The 20,981-nt window shown below is 35.9% G+C and overlaps 5 protein-coding genes across 10 annotated transcripts; 4 read left to right on the forward strand and 1 right to left on the reverse strand.

The window, feature by feature from the left end:
* LOC141679027 (protein RETICULATA-RELATED 3, chloroplastic-like) lies at positions 1-1,669 on the forward strand. 2 transcript variants are annotated; one of them, XM_074485509.1, is made up of 3 exons: positions 17-149; positions 230-241; positions 409-1,669. In XM_074485509.1, the coding sequence occupies exon 3, from the start codon at positions 479-481 to the stop codon at positions 1,562-1,564; it is 1,086 nt and encodes a 361-aa protein (XP_074341610.1). In that variant the 5' UTR covers positions 17-149; positions 230-241; positions 409-478; the 3' UTR covers positions 1,565-1,669. The 2 variants fall into 2 exon arrangements, with proteins under 2 accessions (XP_074341609.1, XP_074341610.1); XM_074485508.1 differs by lacking the exon at positions 230-241 and having other exon boundaries at positions 1-149.
* A 1,547-nt stretch (positions 1,670-3,216) lies between these two features.
* On the forward strand, positions 3,217-6,543 carry LOC141678133 (putative inactive receptor kinase At5g58300). Of its 2 annotated transcripts, none has more exons than XM_074484381.1 (3): positions 3,217-3,476; positions 4,114-5,505; positions 5,714-6,543. In XM_074484381.1, the coding sequence occupies exons 2-3, from the start codon at positions 4,191-4,193 to the stop codon at positions 6,325-6,327; spliced, it is 1,929 nt and encodes a 642-aa protein (XP_074340482.1). In that variant the 5' UTR covers positions 3,217-3,476; positions 4,114-4,190; the 3' UTR covers positions 6,328-6,543. The 2 variants fall into 2 exon arrangements, with proteins under 2 accessions (XP_074340482.1, XP_074340481.1); XM_074484380.1 differs by having other exon boundaries at positions 4,117-5,505.
* A 405-nt stretch (positions 6,544-6,948) lies between these two features.
* Positions 6,949-12,486, forward strand: LOC141678964 (thioredoxin H9-like). Of its 3 annotated transcripts, none has more exons than XM_074485432.1 (6): positions 6,949-7,087; positions 7,433-7,496; positions 9,721-9,775; positions 10,349-10,471; positions 11,703-11,825; positions 12,102-12,486. In XM_074485432.1, the coding sequence occupies exons 3-6, from the start codon at positions 9,755-9,757 to the stop codon at positions 12,246-12,248; spliced, it is 414 nt and encodes a 137-aa protein (XP_074341533.1). In that variant the 5' UTR covers positions 6,949-7,087; positions 7,433-7,496; positions 9,721-9,754; the 3' UTR covers positions 12,249-12,486. The 3 variants fall into 3 exon arrangements, with proteins under 3 accessions (XP_074341533.1, XP_074341532.1, XP_074341534.1); XM_074485431.1 differs by having other exon boundaries at positions 7,433-7,488; XM_074485433.1 differs by lacking the exon at positions 7,433-7,496 and having other exon boundaries at positions 7,002-7,087.
* Positions 12,487-12,895: 409 nt separating this feature from the next.
* LOC141677914 (eukaryotic translation initiation factor 2 subunit beta-like) lies at positions 12,896-17,040 on the forward strand. Of its 2 annotated transcripts, none has more exons than XM_074484038.1 (9): positions 12,896-13,093; positions 13,528-13,636; positions 13,787-13,842; positions 13,932-13,986; positions 14,076-14,155; positions 14,240-14,385; positions 14,731-14,873; positions 15,257-15,342; positions 16,701-17,040. In XM_074484038.1, exons 1-9 carry the CDS (start codon positions 13,061-13,063, stop codon positions 16,776-16,778), a joined length of 786 nt encoding a protein of 261 aa, XP_074340139.1. In that variant the 5' UTR covers positions 12,896-13,060; the 3' UTR covers positions 16,779-17,040. The 2 variants fall into 2 exon arrangements, with proteins under 2 accessions (XP_074340139.1, XP_074340140.1); XM_074484039.1 differs by having other exon boundaries at positions 13,932-13,974.
* A 390-nt stretch (positions 17,041-17,430) lies between these two features.
* On the reverse strand, positions 17,431-20,466 carry LOC141677913 (serine/threonine-protein kinase STN8, chloroplastic). Its single transcript, XM_074484037.1, has 4 exons — positions 19,767-20,466; positions 19,256-19,429; positions 18,241-18,645; positions 17,431-17,897 (listed from the first exon to the last, which is right to left on the reverse strand). The coding sequence occupies exons 1-4, from the start codon at positions 20,451-20,453 to the stop codon at positions 17,550-17,552; spliced, it is 1,614 nt and encodes a 537-aa protein (XP_074340138.1). The 5' UTR covers positions 20,454-20,466; the 3' UTR covers positions 17,431-17,549.
* Between the last annotated feature and the right edge of the window lie 515 nt (positions 20,467-20,981).

The raw sequence follows: 20,981 nt of genomic DNA on the forward strand, positions 1-20,981 counted from the left end.
TTAAAATATACTCCTAGTAGCGTAAGATAAATTAAAAGAGCGAGACGGACAGAGCAGCAGGCAGGCAGCAGTTACAAGACTTGAAGAGAGAAGAGAGCTCAACTACAGATTTACTTTTACAAATAAAGCACCCGCACCCCCAGCAGCAGGTAATTTTATTCTTATTTTGTTAAATAAGAATTTTTTTTCCTTTTAGGAGTTGTTGACTAGTTTTGTTGGGATGCTGCAGAACTGCAGATTAGTGAGTACAAATAGAAGACTTGTTGATCATGATTTACATTTTTCCAGGCTTCAGATCTACTTTATGTTGCTGAATGAATGCTACAAATTTATGCTGATTTGTTGTCTTGTTATTTTTTTTTTGTCATTTTTGCTGATTTAGTTTCCTTGTTACCTTTTGTCATTTAGGAGCATATATATACAACATCGTATACTGCAAGAAAGAAAGATAGTTTGATCCCTTGTGCCAGTGTCAACTATGGCTCAGCTTCATCGTTTATCTCTGCTCAATCAGCATCAACTTTTGAATACCAATAGATCCATTGATCTTATTCGTAGTAATCTTGTTTTCCATTCACCGCCCACTTCTCCGAGACTCGTCATCTCTCCTCTTCCGAAAAACCAGCTCACCGGTTATTTTGTTACTACCAAATTCCGTGTTCCTTTGGCCACTATGGCTGGGAGCGGTGGTGGCGGTGACAGCAATGATGGTTTTGGAGGTTTCAGTGGAGGAGGAGGTAGTGGTGGAAATGATGGAGATGATTCTGATGAGGGGTTTGGACCTCTAGGGGCCTTTTTAAATGGTTGGAGGTCCAGAGTGGCTGCTGATCCTCAATTCCCTTTTAAGGTTCTCATGGAGGAGATTGTCGGTTTAAGCGCTTGTGTTCTCGGTGACATGGCTTCTCGCCCAAATTTTGGTCTTAATGAGCTTGATTTGGTCTTCTCAACTCTAGTTGTTTGTTTCATTTTGAATTTCACTCTCATGTATATCTTAGCACCTACTATGGCTTCCTCTGGGGCTGCCCTGCCTTCCTTTTTTGCCAGCTGTCCAACTAGCCACATGTTTGAACCTGGTCCCTTCAGTGTACTCGATCGCTTCGGGACTTTTGTGTATAAGGGAATGTTATTTGCTGGGGTTGGGTTTACAGCAGGATTAGTTGGAACTACACTTTCCAACGGGTTGCTTATGTTGAGAAAGAAGATGGATCCCACTTTTGAAACTCCTAACAAGGCTCCGCGTACAATGTTAAATGCTCTTACTTGGGCAGCACAGGTGGGTCTTAGCGCCAACTTAAGATACCAGACCCTCAATGGCGTTGAGTACGTGCTGGCCAAGACCCTTCCATCATTCGTATTCAAAACTTCTGTGATTGTTTTGAGGGTGGTGAATAATGTAATGGGAGGAATGTCGTTTGTAATACTTGCAAGACTGACGGGATCACAAAGCTCTGGTGCTGATGAGAGGAATCTGGTCAGTAGTGAAGAGGCCGAAATATTGGATGCTGGAGATGAGAAAGACAAATTGCTACATAGTTTTGACAGCAGCGAGTCTGTTCCCAAGTAGTATAGTCATAGCAAGTTAGTAGTTCTTTGTGATCACTGTCTTCACATCAGGTGACTTAATACCTTGCTTGCATTTATAAATGAAATACATAGATACCTTTCTCGATTTCAGCTTGAGCAATAGAACATTGTTTCTAATGATAAAAGTCCACTTCCAAGTTACAACAAGATACTGGACTTGCCAAATAACAACACAAAAACCCCATACACAGACCAACTTCACAAGATAAAACATGAAGAATAACTGGGCTGTTATTCATTTTAATCCCAAGTTCCAGCGTAATGAACATTCACTCTTTTAATTATTACGCATGTTCAGTCTATGCAACAGTAAACTCTTGAGCAAATTTAACTGTTCAAACACTCTACAGCTCATAAATACAAAGCATCACAATGCTTGTTTATGTTAGAAGTGTATTTTATGTGTATAAAATATAACTATTATCTATATTCTACAACATATCTCATATAGATTATGGATGCAATCTCCATGAGTATGCGCTCTGAAAATAGCCCCAAGGAGAGCCAAATATACTGCATATTGTATAGATAGCTTTCTATGGTGAATGCCAAGAACGGTTATATGAGCCATAAGTACCAGGGAGCCAAAGTATCAGTCGATGCTTTCTGGGGATTTTATTCCTCAGCAAAAAATTCTTCTCCCATACATAAACATATGTTCTAATCAATTAACTAAATATACTACAAATTATATCAAATTAAATAAATTATCAATGTGAATATGTTATGGCACCAACATAGTGCAGGCTAAACCTTTTCTCTGCGCACAAGTTACCAGAATTGAAATTGTATTTTCCGTAGCAAATGTGGTAATTCCAAACCACTCTAAACAACCACTTAACATGTTAAGATGCAGGAATTAAAGCTAGGCTTCAGCTGCAACGGAGAGATGTTATTATAATTTGTAAGTTGCAGCAGTTGAGAACATAAAGATTAGTTTAGTCAGAAAGGAGCAGACTTGGTTATTTTTATGTATGTATTAGAGATGTTCCATGAGTTCTAAATTTATAGACTTTTAGCAGTTTTACTTGTACCTAATCTTTTTTTTTTCAAAATGAATAATTTGGAGGGACAGCTCAACAAACCCCAACTGCCAGGGCGCTACACACTGTTTTTTTTCCAAACCTATTGTTAAAAAATTTCGTTGGCTTCACGATGTATACATGACCAACAAGTAGTTTACTACTCCTGAACTATTCATACAAGTCTGATATTTACACCAGAAAGGATAATGTCATAGTTTAAACAGTCACATTTTAGTAGTCTGGTTCCACATTCTTCGGAAAAGCCAGAGAGAAAGAGAAGAAGCGTATGATATGATGACACCATATATACATCCGATGGCGTTGCCTATCATATACCCTAACTAGCTAGGTATACTTTTGTCTTATGTGTGTATGCATCGAATCTCATAGTAAGTTATCCGTTCTAAAATCTCAGGACTAAAAGATATTAAGAGGGAGATTTAACCGGATCATATATTATGTTAAGTCTATACGGATTATAAATCCTATTTTTGGGTCGAGAGTGGATCACTGACACACATAATATGCGACTGGTGGAGCACAACTAGGCAAGGCATAAGTATATATTTATATATAAATCAATTCCATATACCAGGCAGGCAGAGAGGCAGGTAGGCCCTCATGATACATCTAGCCAGATATACATTCTCTCTTGAATCTCTTACCTACCATACCTGCTTCTTTCCAACTCCGTTCATTTATTTACACAACCAATTCATAACTTGTATCTCTGCACATCCTGCTGCATAGCTTATAACTTTCCAATTTCTCTTTTCATTTGAACAAGGAAACAATATATTTAATCATCACAAGTTTTTCTCAACTTAGGAGGAACGATAAGGATTCATATGATATTCACACATGCAGGTACTCCTCAAATCATCCATCCAGCATCCATCAATTACTTCTTTCCGCACTCAATTTTAGTTTGCACGTATTAGTGAGCTAGCTGATACATGCGTAACTCTGTAGCAGTGCTGACAGAATTATCTTTGTCAGCTTCTTCTTATCTGGTTAACTCAGTTTTTGTACTAAATGTTGGTTTGCTCTACACACTTTGAAATGCCTAACAAAACCTGTGTGTGTTTTTTTTTTAAATTGTCATTAAGTTCTTACACGCTAACTTTTGTAAAAGTTTACTTGCATTGTTAACAAGGATGAATATCCAGCTGAGCATTTTCTTGTATGTAGTTATCAATTTGACATTCCTGAAGAAATATAGAAAAGACCAACTAGTTAAATGTAAATTATTGAAACAAAATTCCCAGTTTCAGTTTATTATAAATTATTGAGGTTTTATTTTTCTCTGTATCTGTGTTTTCCTCACTTAATCAAATGTCTTCACCTCACTCTCACAGGGTCGGTCATGTTTTGTACTAAAATGTCATGGCAACCATGCCATAGTTCGTTATTCCATAATTTATCATCTTCTAAATCAAAAGCTTCAATTCTGTTATGATTTTCTTCCAGCCAATAACAAAGTTTGATAATTTTATGACTGTAGCAGGAGTTCTGGACTAAAAGGAGATAAGTAAAATCATAAGCAGAGGCAGCTTTCAGAGCTAATGTTGCAAACTCTCCATGAAGCTACAATTTGTTTTATTCCTACATTTTCTTGTACTACATGTTTCATTGCTGGGCACTGTTGCTGACCTAAATTCAGATAAAGAAGCTCTGCTTGACTTCATTGCTGCTGTCCCTCATAGCCGCAAACTTAACTGGACTAGTGCTTCTTCAGTCTGCAAATCTTGGGTTGGTATCACTTGTACAGGAAATAAAAAAGGAGTACTTTCCCTGCGGCTCCCTGGTGTGGGATTATATGGCCCCATTCCAGCCAATACTCTTGGGAGGTTGTATTCACTCACTATTCTTAGCCTCCGATCCAATGGCCTTACAGGAATTCTTCCAGATGACATCCTTTCCCTCCCTTCACTCCGCTTCATATACCTCCAGAAAAACAAATTTTCAGGGGATATTCCTTCCTCCTTCTCTGACAAACTTGAAAAGATTGATCTTTCTTTCAATTCCTTCACAGGAAGCATTCCAAGTACTGTTCAGAATCTGAAAAATCTCACTGGATTAAGCCTCCAGAACAACTTCCTCACAGGATCCATACCTGTACTCAAACCTCCTAAACTTGAGTATTTAAATTTAAGTAATAACCAGCTTAATGGTTCAGTTCCAACTTCCCTCCAGGAGTTCCCAGCTTCCTCTTTCCAGGGAAACTCCAGGTTATGCGGATCACCTCTGGACCAGTGCCTTTATCTTACCCCCTCACCTTCTCCCTCCCCAAACATTTTACCACCTATTCCACCAACAACTTACTTGCCCACCTCACCAACTGCTGCTACTCCATTGCTGAAGTCCAAGAGATCATTGAGCACGGGGTCAGTTGTTGCCATTGCAGTCGGGGCATCTTCAGTTTCTTTGTTGCTATTTCTAGCATTAGTTTTGTACTGTCGGAAGAAACCAAATTTCCGAGATGATAGAAGTATATCAAAAGGGAAGACCTTTATTATTGGGAGGGGTGAGAAACCAAAGGATGACTTTGCAAGTGGGGTGCAAGAGGCAAAGAGCAACAAGTTAGTTTTCTTCGATGGCTACTCACATAATTTTGATCTTGAAGATTTACTAAGAGCCTCTGCTGAAGTGTTAGGAAAGGGAAGTTATGGAACTACTTATAAAGCTATCTTAGAGGACGGAACTATATTGGCTGTGAAGAGGCTTAGAGATGTGGGGGTAGGGAAAAAAGAGTTCGAGCAACAGATGGAAACTATCGGGAGCATAAGGCAGCATCCGAATATTGTGTCTCTTCGTGCTTATTACTATTCCAAGGATGAGAAACTTCTTGTTTATGAATACATGCCTATTTCCAGCTTGTCCACGCTATTACACGGTATCTATCGTCTCCCCTTTTCTATTTTAAAGCTTGTTTTTCTGCCATGTGAATAAATACCAAAAAGAAGGGGATAGAGTAGATAAGAAAAGGCATAGTAACTAAATCGTGGAGTGCTAGAACTCTCTAAACATCTAATGCAACTACAGTAATAGCCATAGGTTCTCTTACTTGGAATTTGAAAAATTTACATGTTCTAACAATACAGGAAATAGGGAGTCTGGAATAACACTTGACTGGGTGTCTAGAGTAAAAGTATCTCTCGGATCTGCAAAGGGTTTTGCTCACATTCATTCTGCAGCTGCTGGAAAATTAGTTCACGGCAACATCAGGTCCTCTAATATCCTCCTCACGCGTGACCTTGGTGGATGCATCTCAGATGTAGGCTTGAATCCTCTTTTTGAATCTACAATTATCCCTTTAAGAAGTGTAGGCTACCGAGCACCTGAAGTAATTGTAACTAAAAAAGCTACTCAAAAATCAGATGTTTACAGCTTTGGCGTTGTCCTCCTTGAAATACTGACAGGCAGAGCACCAGTTCAGTCCCCGGGACATGATGATGTTGTTGACCTCCCACGATGGGTCCAATCAATTGTTAGGGATGAATGGACATCAGAAATTTTTGATGCGGAGCTTATAAAATATCATGACATTGAAGAAGAGATGGTACAAATGCTTCAGATTGCAATGGCATGTGTTGCAACGCAGCCGGAAATGAGGCCAACAATGCAAGAAGTTGTAGGCATGATTGAGAAAATCCGAACACAAAGCGGACACTCGTCAGAGGATAACAATTTTAAAAGTCTAACTACAACACCTTGAGGACATCATGCGCTACGACTGAAACATTGTTTAAGAGTATTGAGACGAACTAGTAACTTGACATTGATGATTTCAACTGAGATTGTGGTGTTGTTCATAATTCGTTTTCATAAAATTACTTGTGTAACTATAGCTGTTATTCTTGTGTTTTTTTCCACACTAGAACAATCTATCATGTAAAAGATTTGGAGCTAAATGTTATTTATAGTTTTTTTATGTCTATAAAATATTACTAGCTGTCTATTTTGTAATTAAAAATATATAAATTCATAGTACATCTAAATTTTGAGTTGGGAAAATTATTACTGTGGAAGAGAGGGTGATACATGAATATAAAATCCCAGATTAAGATAAGAAAGCATTTGTTTATTGCAGTTGAAATAAGAAATATTTGCTGCCCACATTCATCTGCTTCCTACAGGAGTAATTAATTACCTGGAAGATCCAAAACCTAACCCTATATTTCATTGCTCATTCTTAGCATACATCCCAATTCTTAATCAGCCGCAACCGGACCAATCGCCCTAGCTAATCCCCCTTTTCAGGCAATTTTCTCATCGCCCCAGTTTCTTTTATTTACATACTTAGTGTTTCTTTTATTTTTAGACAGAACAATGTTAATTAACTCAGCCAATGTCTCATTTCTTAATAGGTTTGAATTCATCGCATGTTATGGTTTCAAACTACAAAAATACATGCATGCATAATACATACATTATCATCAGTCCAAGCCGGGAAGGTATCTTCTGATTTCCCTGAGGTTCGTTTCCTTTCTTCTCTTGTATCTAAGTCGAAATTCATACATTTGTGTTTACATAGCATATATAACACCATTCTTTATGTTTAATGTTAGCAAAACCGATCTTATAACATTAATATTCTAACAATTATAATTATTACCATTACATTTTCGTGAATGATCAAGGGATTTGGAAATCCTCAAACCATTTACAACATACACATCAAATAAAAGGCCAACTCAAGAACACAAATTTATAAAAATAGACTTCACAACATCCATCATTAACTTGACCTTAATTAATTATTTTGAATTTTATGGATTCTGTCTCGAAATCTGAACCACACTCTTCTTTTGTTTTTTTAGATAGTCCTCAACCACAGGCCTGCATCTTTCTGCACTACCTGGCTTTGAGTACAGAGGTAGGAAGGTCAGTAAGAGTAAGCATAGCGGGTCTTACATTACAGTGGTCATATGAATATGCATTTTTCTTAGTAGTTTACAACCACTCAACTATTGCCAAGCATTTAGACCAAGTTGCTTACAGTAAAGTCTGGATACATCTTTTAACGTTTTTCTCTTCACCTTTTTGCATGGTGATGATATCATGAATTTTATGTAGCTAGTTTGATACTGATATGGAGCGCATAAAAAGACAAGTTATGTATTTTCTATATCAACAATTATATCCTGAACCTCAAGAGGTAAATCATACAAGATAGACTTTTCTAATATGTATTGAAAGATAATAATCTACTATATACATAAATGTTTTTCTAGAGTCTTCTATACATTGGGCTTCCAAAGCCTTTTATATCTCCCTTTTATATGTTTATGAGAATATAGAACTGAAGTTTTTGAGAAATCACGGTTATTGTAAACTTTCAGTCACTAACACAACATTTTTTGCTTACAATTGTCAATTTGAGTCTGGGCTATGTTAACATATATTATTATTATTATTATTATTATTATTATTATTATTATTATTGGATAGTTCCATGGGCTATGTTAATGAATAAATTATTATTATTATTAGATAGTTCCATTATTATAACAGTTTCCTTATTAGGATGTTTTCCTTTATTCAAGTTTAGTTGTTAGCTATATAAGTCTCTCTTCTGTTGTAATCGAGAACAAGTTGATTATAATAAATTTCTACTTTTCTCTTTTCTCTCTGCACGTTACAAGGCTAGACTCTTGACAGGTCTTATTGGTTAGGATTTTTGGTATGGTTATATGTTTAGGTGATGTAAGTAGCACTAGTTCTTGTTGAGTCGGACTGTTGGAGCACTGGTGATTTATTTACTAGGTTTCACTGGTTTGATATGTTATTTTTCAAAGATGAGTTGAAAGGAAATGATGCCGGTGTGAAATTAGAGTATTTAATGAGGTTTAGATTTAAGGTTTCTAGTTTCCATTAATTTTTTCTCCATTCTAGCCAATGTAAATTCCAACTAGATAGGACTCTGGTGAACTCGAATCCTCAAATTTATTAGAGCCCTGAGCTCCTTTTTTTCCTAACATTCGTCACCTGAACCATCCTATAATTTAAAAATTCCTCGCTATCCTTTTCTAGGCTCTAAACTACTCAAAAAAATCTGCTAAAAATTTATCCGTAAAGGAGGCTGGCTTCTCATTACATGAGACAGAAACCCCATCTCAGCTCTCCCTTTAATATGCAATAATGCAAATATGATACGATATAAACCCCCCCTCCCTTTATATGTTGATTTTTTTTATAAAATCTGGCCCTGCCTCTATGATCGTTGTTATAATCAGACAATTTTGTTCCCATAAGTTTGGGCGTACCCGAGTCAGAAAAGAAGCTTTCAATTAGAAAGGTTGCTAGTGTCAGTTCCTTTTGTTGCTTCATTTTCATATTTCCCTTGTCTGTCATCATGTCCTAGACTTAGCCCCATGACTCGTTTATCAATCCACATTTCTGGCATCACACATTCATCCTCTCATTTACTGAACTGTTTTGACTTAAATTTACTATGGAGCTGGGCTCTGATATACCAACTGTGGTGAATGAGATGTTTCTCAGTCACCGCGGATGAAATCTCTAACCAAATAGAACAAAGAGGTATAAAAAATTACAAAACAGGTGCCATGTTAGGAAGAGAAGACTCAAAAGATAAATTTTGTTTTTATCAACCTGACCTTAGTTCTTATACATCAACGCTAATAAGTCACTTTTGCTTACCATGCTTTCTTTTAGAAATGCTTTGTTTACTGACTACAGTACTCATAATTGGACAAGCCCGACAGCCGACATAATTAGCTATTTAACTAGTATTCCTTTAAAGCCTTCCGTGGCCTCTCTGGGAAGATCATTTTTTTAATTAAACTCATAATAGCTATTTACTTAGTATTCTTTTGAAGCCTATTGTGGTCTTTGAAGACCATTTTTTAATTAAACTACCGTTATGGGCCCGTAAACTATTTGCTTCCCATTTTTATTTTTTTTGCTAAATACTATTGGCTTCCCATTCTTCTGTTTTAACTTGTATGTAACATACTTTAAATTACATATACTGTTTTTTGCGATACCCCGTCCAGCTTTAGGCTTGTAAGTTGCTTTATATGCAACCTTTACTACTTTGCAGTCTTGCAGGTATTCTCATCTAATACCGATCACTTTATTTCAGGGTCTACTGCACCAACTAATTGTCTCAAGGAAAAATGGGATGGTGTTTTTCCAAGGTAAATATTTCAAGTCATAAAAATTCTAATTTTCTTGCATTACTAACCAATGCAAAAATGTACTTTTGTTTGTCTTCGTACTTCTAATCACGTATATATGCATATAGAGTTTTTTGTTCTCCCCATAATTTTCCCTTTTAATCTACTTCTTAATTATAATATGCCCTTTTAATCTACTTCTATTGGTTAGTACCTTCTTCCATCTGAGGTCACATTCTAGACAGATAAATAATACATTGCAATACAGATACTAGTCTCTTCCTTTTTAAGTATTAGGTGACCCCTGTTTCTGTATTTGTCAAGATAAAGGGACATTATTTTTAGAATGGAGATTATAGGAGCTATGTTTTACATCACCAATTACTATCACTAAAATTTTCTATAAGTATTAACTGAAGTAGAAGCCATCCGTGTGATTTTTGATTCTAATATTGTACGTGTCTGTTGCTTGTCCGTGTTTGACTAAAAATGACTTCGATGCTGATTAAAATTTAATCTTGCTATAACGTGCTTCATAGTGATGTTAATGCTTTTGTACAACTGCAAATTGTAAGGATTTGGTTCTGTTTTTAGTATGACAGTACAGCAGAGGGATCTGATAATGAAGGTGAGTTTTCTGGTGGAAACATACATCTCATCACTGACAATGATGTTTGGGAACAAAAGCTAGCAGAGGCGGAAAGGGATAACAAAATTGTAAGTAAAAGAATGCTTCAAGGGCAGTTGCTTCGTTAATTACATATTGTCATAAATCAGAGACTATGTATAGTCCCTCTGATGTAAAGTGAGATTCTTATATGCTTTTGATGACAAGTTCATGTTTCTTATTACACAATAAGAAACTTTACTTTTACTTGATAATTTGTTTTTAAACAATACATTTATTGCAAGTCTTCACTGAGAAGCTAAGCTGAAATGTATGAGATATGGATCAAAGGCTGTAATCATTAAGAAATATTGCAATAAATATTGTAATCAGTTCTCTAGTTACTTCTAATTAGTACCGGGTATCATTTTCTTAGGTATTCTATCTATTGTTTTCATTCGCCTTTTGTTTTACATTTTGCTTGAAGTTTGGAAGATGCATTTTCTGCTTAATCTAGTACAACTGTACAATATAAAAGATTATGTATATTTGCGCTTATTCTAGGTTAGCATCCACATGTGCACAAGTGGATGCATTTCTACCCCGAAAAAAAATGCTTTTCTTAATATAAACGGAGTACAACCAAGATACATTTACTGCCAAAAGTTCAAGAATAAGGATAGGTGCATTACACTTTATAGCTCTAAACTGTTCACTGTTAATTATGAAGGGTCCATGGAGACTAGTATGTTCATTCTATAGTCCACTTATGAAGGTTTAAGGAGATGAGTTCAACTATCTCCTAAAATTTGATGCTGTTACTTGTTTGGGAACCAAAGAAACTGTCTAGTTGACGTTTGAGGATGGTGTCAGATTTATATTAAGTCACTTTTTTGGATAGATTACTTTTCTGAAGAAAACTGAATTGGCGTATTGCAGATGGGATTATATTCGGCAGCTTTACCAAGCATTTCTGAAACTCTCTTGAAGGATCACAATCTTAAAAAAAGAATGTCTTCAAATCTCTTGGAGGATCATGATCAAGAAAATGAATTATCTACCGTATCATAGGAAATTTAGTTGTTATTATAAATGATTGGGCACAAACAAATCACCTTTTGTTTATTTGGGAAATATCATGTGTTATACTCGACGTTATTAGATGCTTTTGGGGTAGTAATATATAGTGAGAACAGATTACTTTCACTTTAGCCATCAGGTCTTCTCCCAGCTGCTAAAGAAATGTATTATGTATGAGCAAGCATGTATTGTCCTACAATTTAGTTAGTCAATTTGTAGATTTTTCCATTACTTTTTTAAAGTAATGTTTCTACATGACAGGTAATAGCTAACTTCAGTGCAACATGGTGTGATCCTTGTAGAATGATGGCGCCATACTACCGGGATCTGTCTGAGCAGCATTCTTCTATAATGTTTTTATCCATTGATGTTGACGAACTAGCTGTAAGTAGCGCAACTTATATATAAAGACTGAATAAATAGTTTTAAGATGTATGCCCATAGCAGTTCAGTGGCAAAAGTCTTGTCTTTCTGACTGATCACTTACTCAACAAATGATTAGAAAGACCTCAAAACCCCTGGTTAAATGATTGTCCGCCTCTGAGTAACTTGCACGTAGTTCTGGGAAAAAGGAAATCTATATTTTTGCAGGCTATGCTGTGTGATATACAAGGAGTTCAGTCTGCTAATTATTCTAGGCACTGATATCTTTGTGTGTAGGAGTTCAGCGCGAAATGGGAAATCAAAGCTACTCCAACATTCTTTTTCCTTAAAAACGGGCAGCAATTTGACAAGCTCGTGGGAGCCAACAGGCCAGAGCTGCTGAAGAAAATAGCATCTGCGATGGATTCAGGAGCACCGAGTTAGAAAAAGAGAAGTGGTTCGCTAGGGAACCACATGTATTTTGTTTTCCTTTCAATGCATTAGTTGGAGTGTGAATTCCTATGATATTGCATGTTGCATCATGCATATCTGTACAGAAGCTTTAGCTAATCATATCCAAAATTTCCCACACTGGATAATGTAAATTCCCGTTCCCACCACAGCTTCTTCTACTTACTCCTGCTTAATTCTATTTACAAGACTGTCTTTCTTTTACCCCTAATTTTTCTTTGCATATGTAAAACATATTTGTACGTGTATTTCCTTCTCGACGAGAAACTAATCACCTTATAAGCAGCTTGATTATATGGTTAAATGTACTTATATCTAATATATATACACATAAATATTTATAAATATTTTTCCTAGTTTAATATCGAGTAAATATTAAGCTCTCACTGATTAAAAAAACGAATATACTAATATGTCTGATTCCTTTCTACATGATAATCCATATATAACTAGAAATGTGTCCTCAAATTCCATTATTATGATGTTGCAATATTTATATAGTTTGTGAAGTACCAGGAAATAAATCAAATAATGTTGTTGGAGCCTTCGTTTCAGTTGGCTACATATATGCACTAGTAGTTAGCTATTCATGCAGAAGCTGGTGTACAAGTAAAAGGCAGGCTATATAAACGGATCAGCAGACTTATTTTAGCCAAATATCACCCAACCTCCGCTCCCTGGATTAATAATATCAATGATAATGTCACCTGTACTGTTTTGAATAGTGTTTGATTCATTTTACGGGCTGTAGCTGCAGATTTCATATACTAATCTAATCTATTAGTATGGGAGAAGATAGTAAAGACGATATTCCTGAGGTAACGCTTGATTTGTTCATGCATATATGTTGGATTTTCTCACTTTCATTTTCTTTACATGTTAAGCATATATCTGAAATGCCTGAAAGGGGAACCCTTGAATTTATGCAAACACAAAATTGGTGATTCATTACCGAATATTCAAGGCTTTAGTACTACATCTCGCCCATTGGAGAAAAATGATAACTCCCATTAATTTCATGTATGTGTGGATCAGTGGAGGCATGCCCGCCTGCAACTGAACAAGATATGCAGAAAATCTATATACTTTACACTTTATTTGACAGGATGATTATACACATCACACACCAATGGAAATAATTAAATGCATTAAGTGAAAAAAGCAGCTTAACATTAGAGATTCTATTGAATTACTATGTGACTTGGCTGTAAATTTTCTTAGTTAGTTTGTTTGGAAACCTTTTATTGTGCAGTTGCTTCCATTTGATAGCACCAAAAAGAAGAAGAAAAAGAAAGTTGTGATTCAAGATCATGGTGATGATGGGGTCAATAACTTAGCTGATAAGGCACAAAATTTATCAAGTATGTCTATATCAAATGAGAATGTGAACTCTTTATAAGGAAATCAGTGTGTCCCCTGTGCACGTATATTTCCTTTTTTCTTTACTAGCTAATGAAGTTGGTTTTTTATCATCGTGAGATGCTTGATAATTTTTTCTTTGTTGCGTTTAGTCTCAGAAGGAACTGAAAATGCCTTTGTTGGCTTAAAAAAGAAGAAGAAGAAACCAGTAAGTCTTCTTTTCAAGGGCTCCTTTTAGGGATCAACTGAGATCATGGTAATGTGTGACAACAACAACATAATATCATTACCTTGCAGGTGGAAACAAACTCTTTGAGCAATGGGAGTGCTCATGCAGAAGGTGATCCTGATGGTATTGAATATGTTAATGCTAAGATTTCAAGCAGCCTAATTGCCATTCTCAAATATAACCATAACTAAGTTGTCTTGATGTTTCATTAGATGAGGCTGAAGGGGAAGGAAGTGAGAAGCCACCTCAATATCCGTGGGAAGGCAGTGATCGGGATTATGAGTATGAGGAGGTATGTATGCTTAATTTGTTTATGTATTAATTTTTCCATCTTTCTATTGATATACATTAACCTCTTTGACCTGCATGTTTTCAGCTACTCGGCAGAGTATTTCATATCCTTAGAGAGAATAATCCAGAGCTTGCTGGAGATAGACGAAGGACCGTGATGAGGCCTCCACAAGTTCTTCGAGAAGGCACAAAGAAGACAGTTTTTGTTAATTTTATGGATCTCTGCAGGGCGTAAGTTACCTCTTTTTCTCAGCAAGTATCAGTCATTGTCCCTTTTTTAGATATAATCATTATTTCTTAATTTTGCCCTAAAGTCAAGTTCCTACTATTATTACACCCCATATTACCTTCAATGAGCACACCAAAATAATGTCTACTGTACTTTCCATGGTTCCTGCTTTTAACTCACTGGAGCTTAGTGTTGCTTTTGCACCAGGACATTAAAAATATAAAAAAAATGATCTCAGAGAGATTCTTGCCCGTAGAAGATTTATATACTAATGTTGTCACGATTTGTTGAACATCTTCTGTTACTATGCAACCTTGATGATTGTAATACGTGTTTAAAACTTACAGAATGCATAGGCAGCCAGATCATGTCATGACTTTCTTACTGGCTGAAATGGGCACAAGCGGCTCTCTTGATGGTCAACAGAGATTAGTAGTCAAGGGTAGATTTGCTCCTAAAAATTTTGAGGGGATTTTACGAAGATACATCAGTTAAGTTCCTTGATCACACAAACACACAACTATACATGAGTCATTTGTGTAATATATATGGTTAATAACAACTGCCTATTTTACAAAAACTGGATTGTGACTTATTATAGAGTAATGTTAGCTTAGTAATCTCCGGGGAAAAACATTACAACACCTGTTTAGCCAAATCTTAACATATCTTTACACTTTGACTATTCAAGTTAAACCTCAGATAAATGAATACCTTGGATTGGGATAATCTTATGTATTTATTGAGGTTGAAAAATATATTGGTATTATGTTGGGATGGGAAAACATTATTCATTTGACGAGACTATTCGTTTATCGAGGTTCTACAGCATGATTATCTGCTTTCTCAAAGGCACACACATTCTGATTGCAGATGAGTATGTTATATGCAATGGATGTAGAACTCCAGACACAATTCTATCCAAAGAGAACCGTCTCTTCTTTCTCAGATGTGAACAGGCAAGTTCCCATTTTAATTTATCTGCACTCCTTGTCAAAAGTTGAAACCCTTCAATATTTCATTTCTTCATGTATTCTGAACATTCAAAATTCTGTGATAGATACCTCCAAGCATGTATTAGTTGTGATCTCCTTATTGTTATTGTTGTGGAAATAAAAGGTTGAGCTTTTACTGGGGTGTTTACATGTGCTTAGTAATAAACACCTCTGCACACACGTTGCACACACGTTGGCATTGTTGTTGTGCACTTTAAGTTGGTAATCTATATTAACATTTATCTAAGATTAGTTCATTTAATTTAAAAATCATGTCTAACCTGTGTTTCGCTCAGGCACCTGCTACTATACTTAAACAAGTTGAACCACTAAACTTGCATGTTTATTCATGGAAAACATGTCACATTGTATAGATGTCTGTAAGATATAGAGAAGAAATGGGCCGCCGTCGTCATAGTCGTCATTCGTGTTATAGTTTTCAGTTGAGAAATGATCATCGAGTCGTCGTTGCTTCCCGTCAAGAAACAACCATTGGATCGTCGGTAGTTGTCAGTTCACGTTGTAAATCGTCATTATTTTCAATCAAAATCCGATTGTCAAATCTTAAAGTAAGTTGTCATCGTCGGTTTGATGCAGTCTCTTCCACAAACCCACCATCATCGTTGAACTCTGATATCATGATAAAATATTCTCGACTCTCTTTTTATTTGATCGTGAAGGCATAGACCTTGATTTTTATAAAGTTTTATTTGCTTATGTTGATCATTATATTTTATTAAATTTTTCTATATACATTAAATTCCAATGTTAAGTTCTAATCACTATCTCTTGATTATAGATATGTACTAAGATATGATGAATAACTAAAGATATTGTGAATATTTGTACTTTTTTTGCAGTCGAACACTTGACATCTCTTAAAATGCCCCTGACGAACACATATAATGTATTACTGTCTTTTTGGCCAATTTTGCATAGGGTATAATGTAATTATGTTAGAGGAGGAAAAAGATGAGGAAGAAAGCCGATCTAGCTCGCTTCCATTACTATGTCATGAACTAGCTTAAAAAGTACATTTTAGGGCTTTGGCCTAGATAATAACTGAAGGCTTCCACCTCGCTGAGAAGGATATTTAGGGTTTTCACCTGACTATGTTCACAGCTTCTGTGCTCACCTTTTTTTAATATTTAACAACATAATGGTGTTTTACTGACAAATTCAAGCACAACTAATGCAGGACTTTGAGAATTACTATATTTTCCAATAATTGGTCTAATGATAATGATTTGAATATTCTTTGGTATATTTGAGGTCATATTAATCATGTAACATATGTGTGTGTATCATATCATATTCTGCAGTGCGGATCAGGGCGTTCTGTAGCTCCCATCAAGGCTGGTTTTGTTGCAAGGGTCGGACGAAGAAAGCCTGGAACATGAGTGTGGTGGTTGCCTCTTTGGTATCTGCTTAGTCTCTACAGTTCGCTCTTGAATAAAAAAGTTGTCAGGGGAATAATGAAAGCTCTTCTGAATTCATAAGAATATCAATTGATTTTGTATTACCTATTTCAACATTTCTGCTCATTTGCTGTATTTTGCTTTTTCTATTATCTCTGATACAATCTGCAGATTCCAAGAAATTCACTACAAACTGGCTAATTGAGAATCACTATTAACACATTTTCTGCAAATTTCTTTCCTGAAGTATCTTACAAAATTATAGCAGGTAGTGGCAGCAGTGGTTAAAATCAAATAGATACTTTGGTAATCTCTGAATGGTGTAACTTTTTTTTTTGATAACAGAGATGACATACTAACAATCTGTGAGTTGCTCAGCATCATTTATGAGAGCTCGCGCGACCTCATCTTAAATATATATTTCAGAACAATTTCATGTGCCAGGAGATTGACAAATAGTGCATCCCTTAACATTGGTCCAAAGTGAAAAATCAAGAGATAACTCTGTAAGACAGACTTGTGAGAGAAGATGTTTAGATTTTAGATTTCAAAAGGATTTAATAATTTAGATCGTATGTCATTGCATCCTTTATCAATATCTGAAATGTTTGGTCCCCTTCTCAATCCATATAGATCCAAGTGCCATATTTGGTTGGGTAGCTTCTGGCTGATTTCGCAGTAATATGTATAGCTTATATGATGTAAAATATAATTTGTGAAATAAATAGACATACTTACAAAACAAAGAAGTATCTACTTCGTTAAGCTAAGTTTAGAGAGAACTGCAGCCGCCTGGTCGCCACCTAACAAGAAATATGGATGCCTGAGAGCAGCAGCCGCTGATAAACGCCCCCTGCGCAGGAAACCCCTCTCTGAAATAAGCTTTGTGGCCAAATCCCAGCCTCTACTTGAGTCAATATCAAGAATACTCAGGTCTGGTCTTGATCGAGTCTTTTCTCTCCACTTGTTTAAGTCATACCCAACTGTCTTTAGCTCTAAATTAAAATTCTTTAAGCCTGCAGTTGATCTTAAACTTGGCACTGCCATTTGCAGGAGTACTATCCCAGCAGAATATAGATCGAATAAGTCTGGACTGTTTAGCTGCGTCATAAGAGAAAAAAACAAATTTAAGTTGAACTTATAGCATATAATCCTCTTCTGTTATAGAAAAACCAAACCAAAAAGGTCCTAATACAACGTTGCAGCCCTTGTTACGTCATTGCATTCAACAATAATTAGGGAAGGAAAATCAATTCAGCACAATGATACTATTACTCGATCTTGTTCATGGTATGCATATGGAAATGTATAGTAGTATCAAATTATTATGTAATCAAGAGGCCACGACTTCTTTGATTTGTTAAGCAGATAGTATACAAAAAGAAGACATGGATTATTATCAAGCACCTCTACAAAAAGAGTCCATAAATCTAGTAAGCTGTACCTGCCATAGGATTGGAGAGAAAAGAGCAGCAATCGGCTCTGGTGGTGGATTTGGTGTTTCTTCAGGAAGTACATATAATTCAGGTGGACAGTAATCAGGGTCAAGCAGACCGCGGTCTGGTACATAGTTCTTGCCAATCCGAAGGTCAGCTGCTGCCCCAAAATCTATGAGCTTTATCTGTCCCTTCTTTGTCACAACTAAATTGGCTGGCTTTACATCACGGTGTACAATACCTGTGCCGTGGATCTTCTTTAGTGAAGTGATTATCTGCCGCAATATTTGTTTGATAATTAATGCATTACGCTGAATAGAGTCTGTTCCTTTCAAGACACGACCAAACATGACGGATTCCAGATTCAAAGGGAAGCTACGATCTTTCATGTAATCAGCAAGGTCTAGATCTCCCTGTCACATGAAATGATTACAACTAAGCTTGCATTTTAGTAAAACAAGGAAAAACTGAAACTTTACAGAAGGAATATAAATTGTAAGTTCCCATAACCTATGCACTCATCACATAATCACACAAGCAAATTTATCTGTGCTTGATGATCATGGAAGTTGGCTCTTATGTCTCTTTGTAGTCACATTTCACATAAGGGTAAATGAATGAGGAATCTTACTGCTGTTCCTGGCAGTTTAAACAAGTGCCTACATGCAGGTGAGCAAGCCATTATTTGTAGCTGCAAAATTCCTGTCATAAATCTTACTAATATGCTATTAACTTTTAGATCTCCGTGTCAGGATCACCATGATTCATCTGAGAATACAGTACATCTTAACCTAATAAGTTCTTGGTCAAAAGGAGCCAATGGCCGTGACATCTCAAAAGAGGAGCTTTAGATATTAACAATCCCTCACTACACAAAAAGATGCTATAAAAACAATGAATGTATGCACCTAGGGTACAGTTCTTTTTTCTTCCTGGACACCGGAGGGGCGGGGTGGAGTATGTATATTTATTTGTTTGAGTTTCATGCTAGCAGAAAAAAAAAACTCTATATAGAACACTTACTTCATATTTCCAGACAAGCCATTTTTCACCCTTGGTGAATTGTGTATTAGTTTTATCAGCAACAAAGCTTCCAAGAAATGGAGCGCATGTCTCCGGAGCTGCTCTTGATAGCCTATAATTGAACCATTCCTCGAATTCCCCACACTCTGCAGCACCTTGAACTCCAAGCTTAACCTAGAGTGGACAAAAAAGCTTGTTTAGGTAGACTTATGAGAGTAATGACATGGTGTTACAACAACAAAATAAATTACACAAAATGATACTTGGATGTGATCATTTGGTCAAGACAGTGTAAGTATTCAGAAAATGGAAACGAAAACAAATGATAGAGTTAATTTCTCTCATGCATAAGTGCCTAAATTACTCTCATTCTTCACTCTGGTTATAAAGGAAGCGAAAAAACATGAACACGGACATTGATCAACACTTATCAATTGAGTGCAGCAACAAGTGCTAACAAGCAAAACCAAAGTACATTAAAGTGGAGTTGTGATGAGGTAAAAGAGTAAACCTTTTTAAGAATAACCTTGTCCTTGAACCTGGAGTCCTTGTCCAAAGATGTTCTGTTTCCTCTTTTTCGGGCAGTTTGTTCTACAGACACATTTTTAGGCACAAGCAGGCCAGAATAAACAACACCAAAGGAACCTTCTCCGAGTTTGTTTTGTATAATAAAATTAGTTCTGCTCAAGCTCCTGTTTCCAAGTAAAATGTCAATGGCTTTCTGGAGAGGAGCCAGAATATAAGCATCAATGGCACCAATAAGAACACCGGGTCTGGCAGTCAAGTAGAGCCAAACAATACCACCAAAAACAAGGAATCCCCATTTCTCGGTGTCGGGTAATTCCTGGGAGAGTCTCTGGAACTGAGCATAGCCAGACTGAAAAACAGGGGAGACAGACAGAGTATGATCAAGACTGTTGCTGTCTAACAACAAATCAGAAATGTTGTCAAGAAAAGTGTTGTTGCACCTGAAATGGTTAGTTTTGAATTGTTTAGGGGAGAGATGGTATTGGGATGGTGCAGGTCTTGAAGGAGAAAAAGAAATGAGGCTGGAGTTTTGATGGAGCGTTGAGGAACTAGTTGGAGGAAACAGCAGAGATGAAACCATGGATGAATAAGGATGTTGCAGGAGGTGGTGGTGGTCTGATGGGTAATAATAAGTTAAGTGCAAACAATCTCCTGGCTTTATCCATTTCATCAGTTGAGTTGTGTGGAGACTGATAAAACAGCATTTCACTTGCCAATTACTGCAACTACTTTACCTGCAATTGCTTGTATGGTAATTTTACAATTTGGGTGAATTTGAGCCATTTTATTTATTTCTTTCGTCAACAAATTCAAGTCGGATTCAGTAAATATTAATCTTCTATATTCTGTATTGAATTCGTTGTTAAATCTAAACTAATAGGTTTATGTGTTTGTCAATAAATTAATTTATTTAAAATAAATTCGAATATAAATATATTTTTACTAATCATAATCAGTGTTCTAATAATTCTTGATAAATCACCGATTTAACCGATTAATCCTCAATTAATCTCCTACAAAGTATCCCACCAATTCGATATTTGAAATCTGATTTATTCTTACGAATTTTTCTTTATTGGAGTAAATATAATTATTTATTAAAATTAAAATATTACACTAATTTAAAAAATAAATAATTATAGAAATTATGATATAATAAATATATATTTGTTAATAAATAACTAATATAATCACAATA

Source organism: Apium graveolens, chromosome 8 (genome assembly GCF_009905375.1).
Source record: "Apium graveolens cultivar Ventura chromosome 8, ASM990537v1, whole genome shotgun sequence".
In the NCBI taxonomy this organism is placed as follows: domain Eukaryota; kingdom Viridiplantae; phylum Streptophyta; class Magnoliopsida; order Apiales; family Apiaceae; genus Apium; species Apium graveolens.

Bases quoted from the DNA above. Each gene is read 5' to 3' on its own strand.
- LOC141678964 (XM_074485432.1), top strand. From the start codon at position 9,755: ATGGGATGGTGTTTTTCCAAG. The intron at 9,776-10,348 runs GTAAATATTTCA...TTCTGTTTTTAG, and splicing joins TGGGATGGTGTTTTTCCAAG to TATGACAGTACAGCAGAGGG. The intron at 11,826-12,101 runs GTAAGTAGCGCA...CTTTGTGTGTAG, and splicing joins TTGATGTTGACGAACTAGCT to GAGTTCAGCGCGAAATGGGA.
- LOC141679027 (XM_074485508.1), top strand. From the start codon at position 479: ATGGCTCAGCTTCATCGTTTATCTCTGCTCAATCAGCATCAACTTTTG.
- LOC141677914 (XM_074484038.1), top strand. From the start codon at position 13,061: ATGGGAGAAGATAGTAAAGACGATATTCCTGAG. The intron at 14,156-14,239 runs GTATGTATGCTT...GCATGTTTTCAG, and splicing joins GGGATTATGAGTATGAGGAG to CTACTCGGCAGAGTATTTCA. The intron at 14,874-15,256 runs GTTAAGTTCCTT...TTCTGATTGCAG, and splicing joins GATTTTACGAAGATACATCA to ATGAGTATGTTATATGCAAT.
- LOC141678133 (XM_074484381.1), top strand. From the start codon at position 4,191: ATGAAGCTACAATTTGTTTTATTCCTACATTTTCTTGTACTACATGTT. The intron at 5,506-5,713 runs GTATCTATCGTC...CTAACAATACAG, and splicing joins CTTGTCCACGCTATTACACG to GAAATAGGGAGTCTGGAATA.
- LOC141677913 (XM_074484037.1), bottom strand. From the start codon at position 20,453: ATGAAATGGATAAAGCCAGGAGATTGTTTGCACTTAACTTATTATTAC. The intron at 18,646-19,255 runs GTAAGTGTTCTA...TTCATGTGACAG, and splicing joins GGCTTGTCTGGAAATATGAA to GGAGATCTAGACCTTGCTGA. The intron at 17,898-18,240 runs GTACAGCTTACT...CTTATGACGCAG, and splicing joins TCTCTCCAATCCTATGGCAG to CTAAACAGTCCAGACTTATT.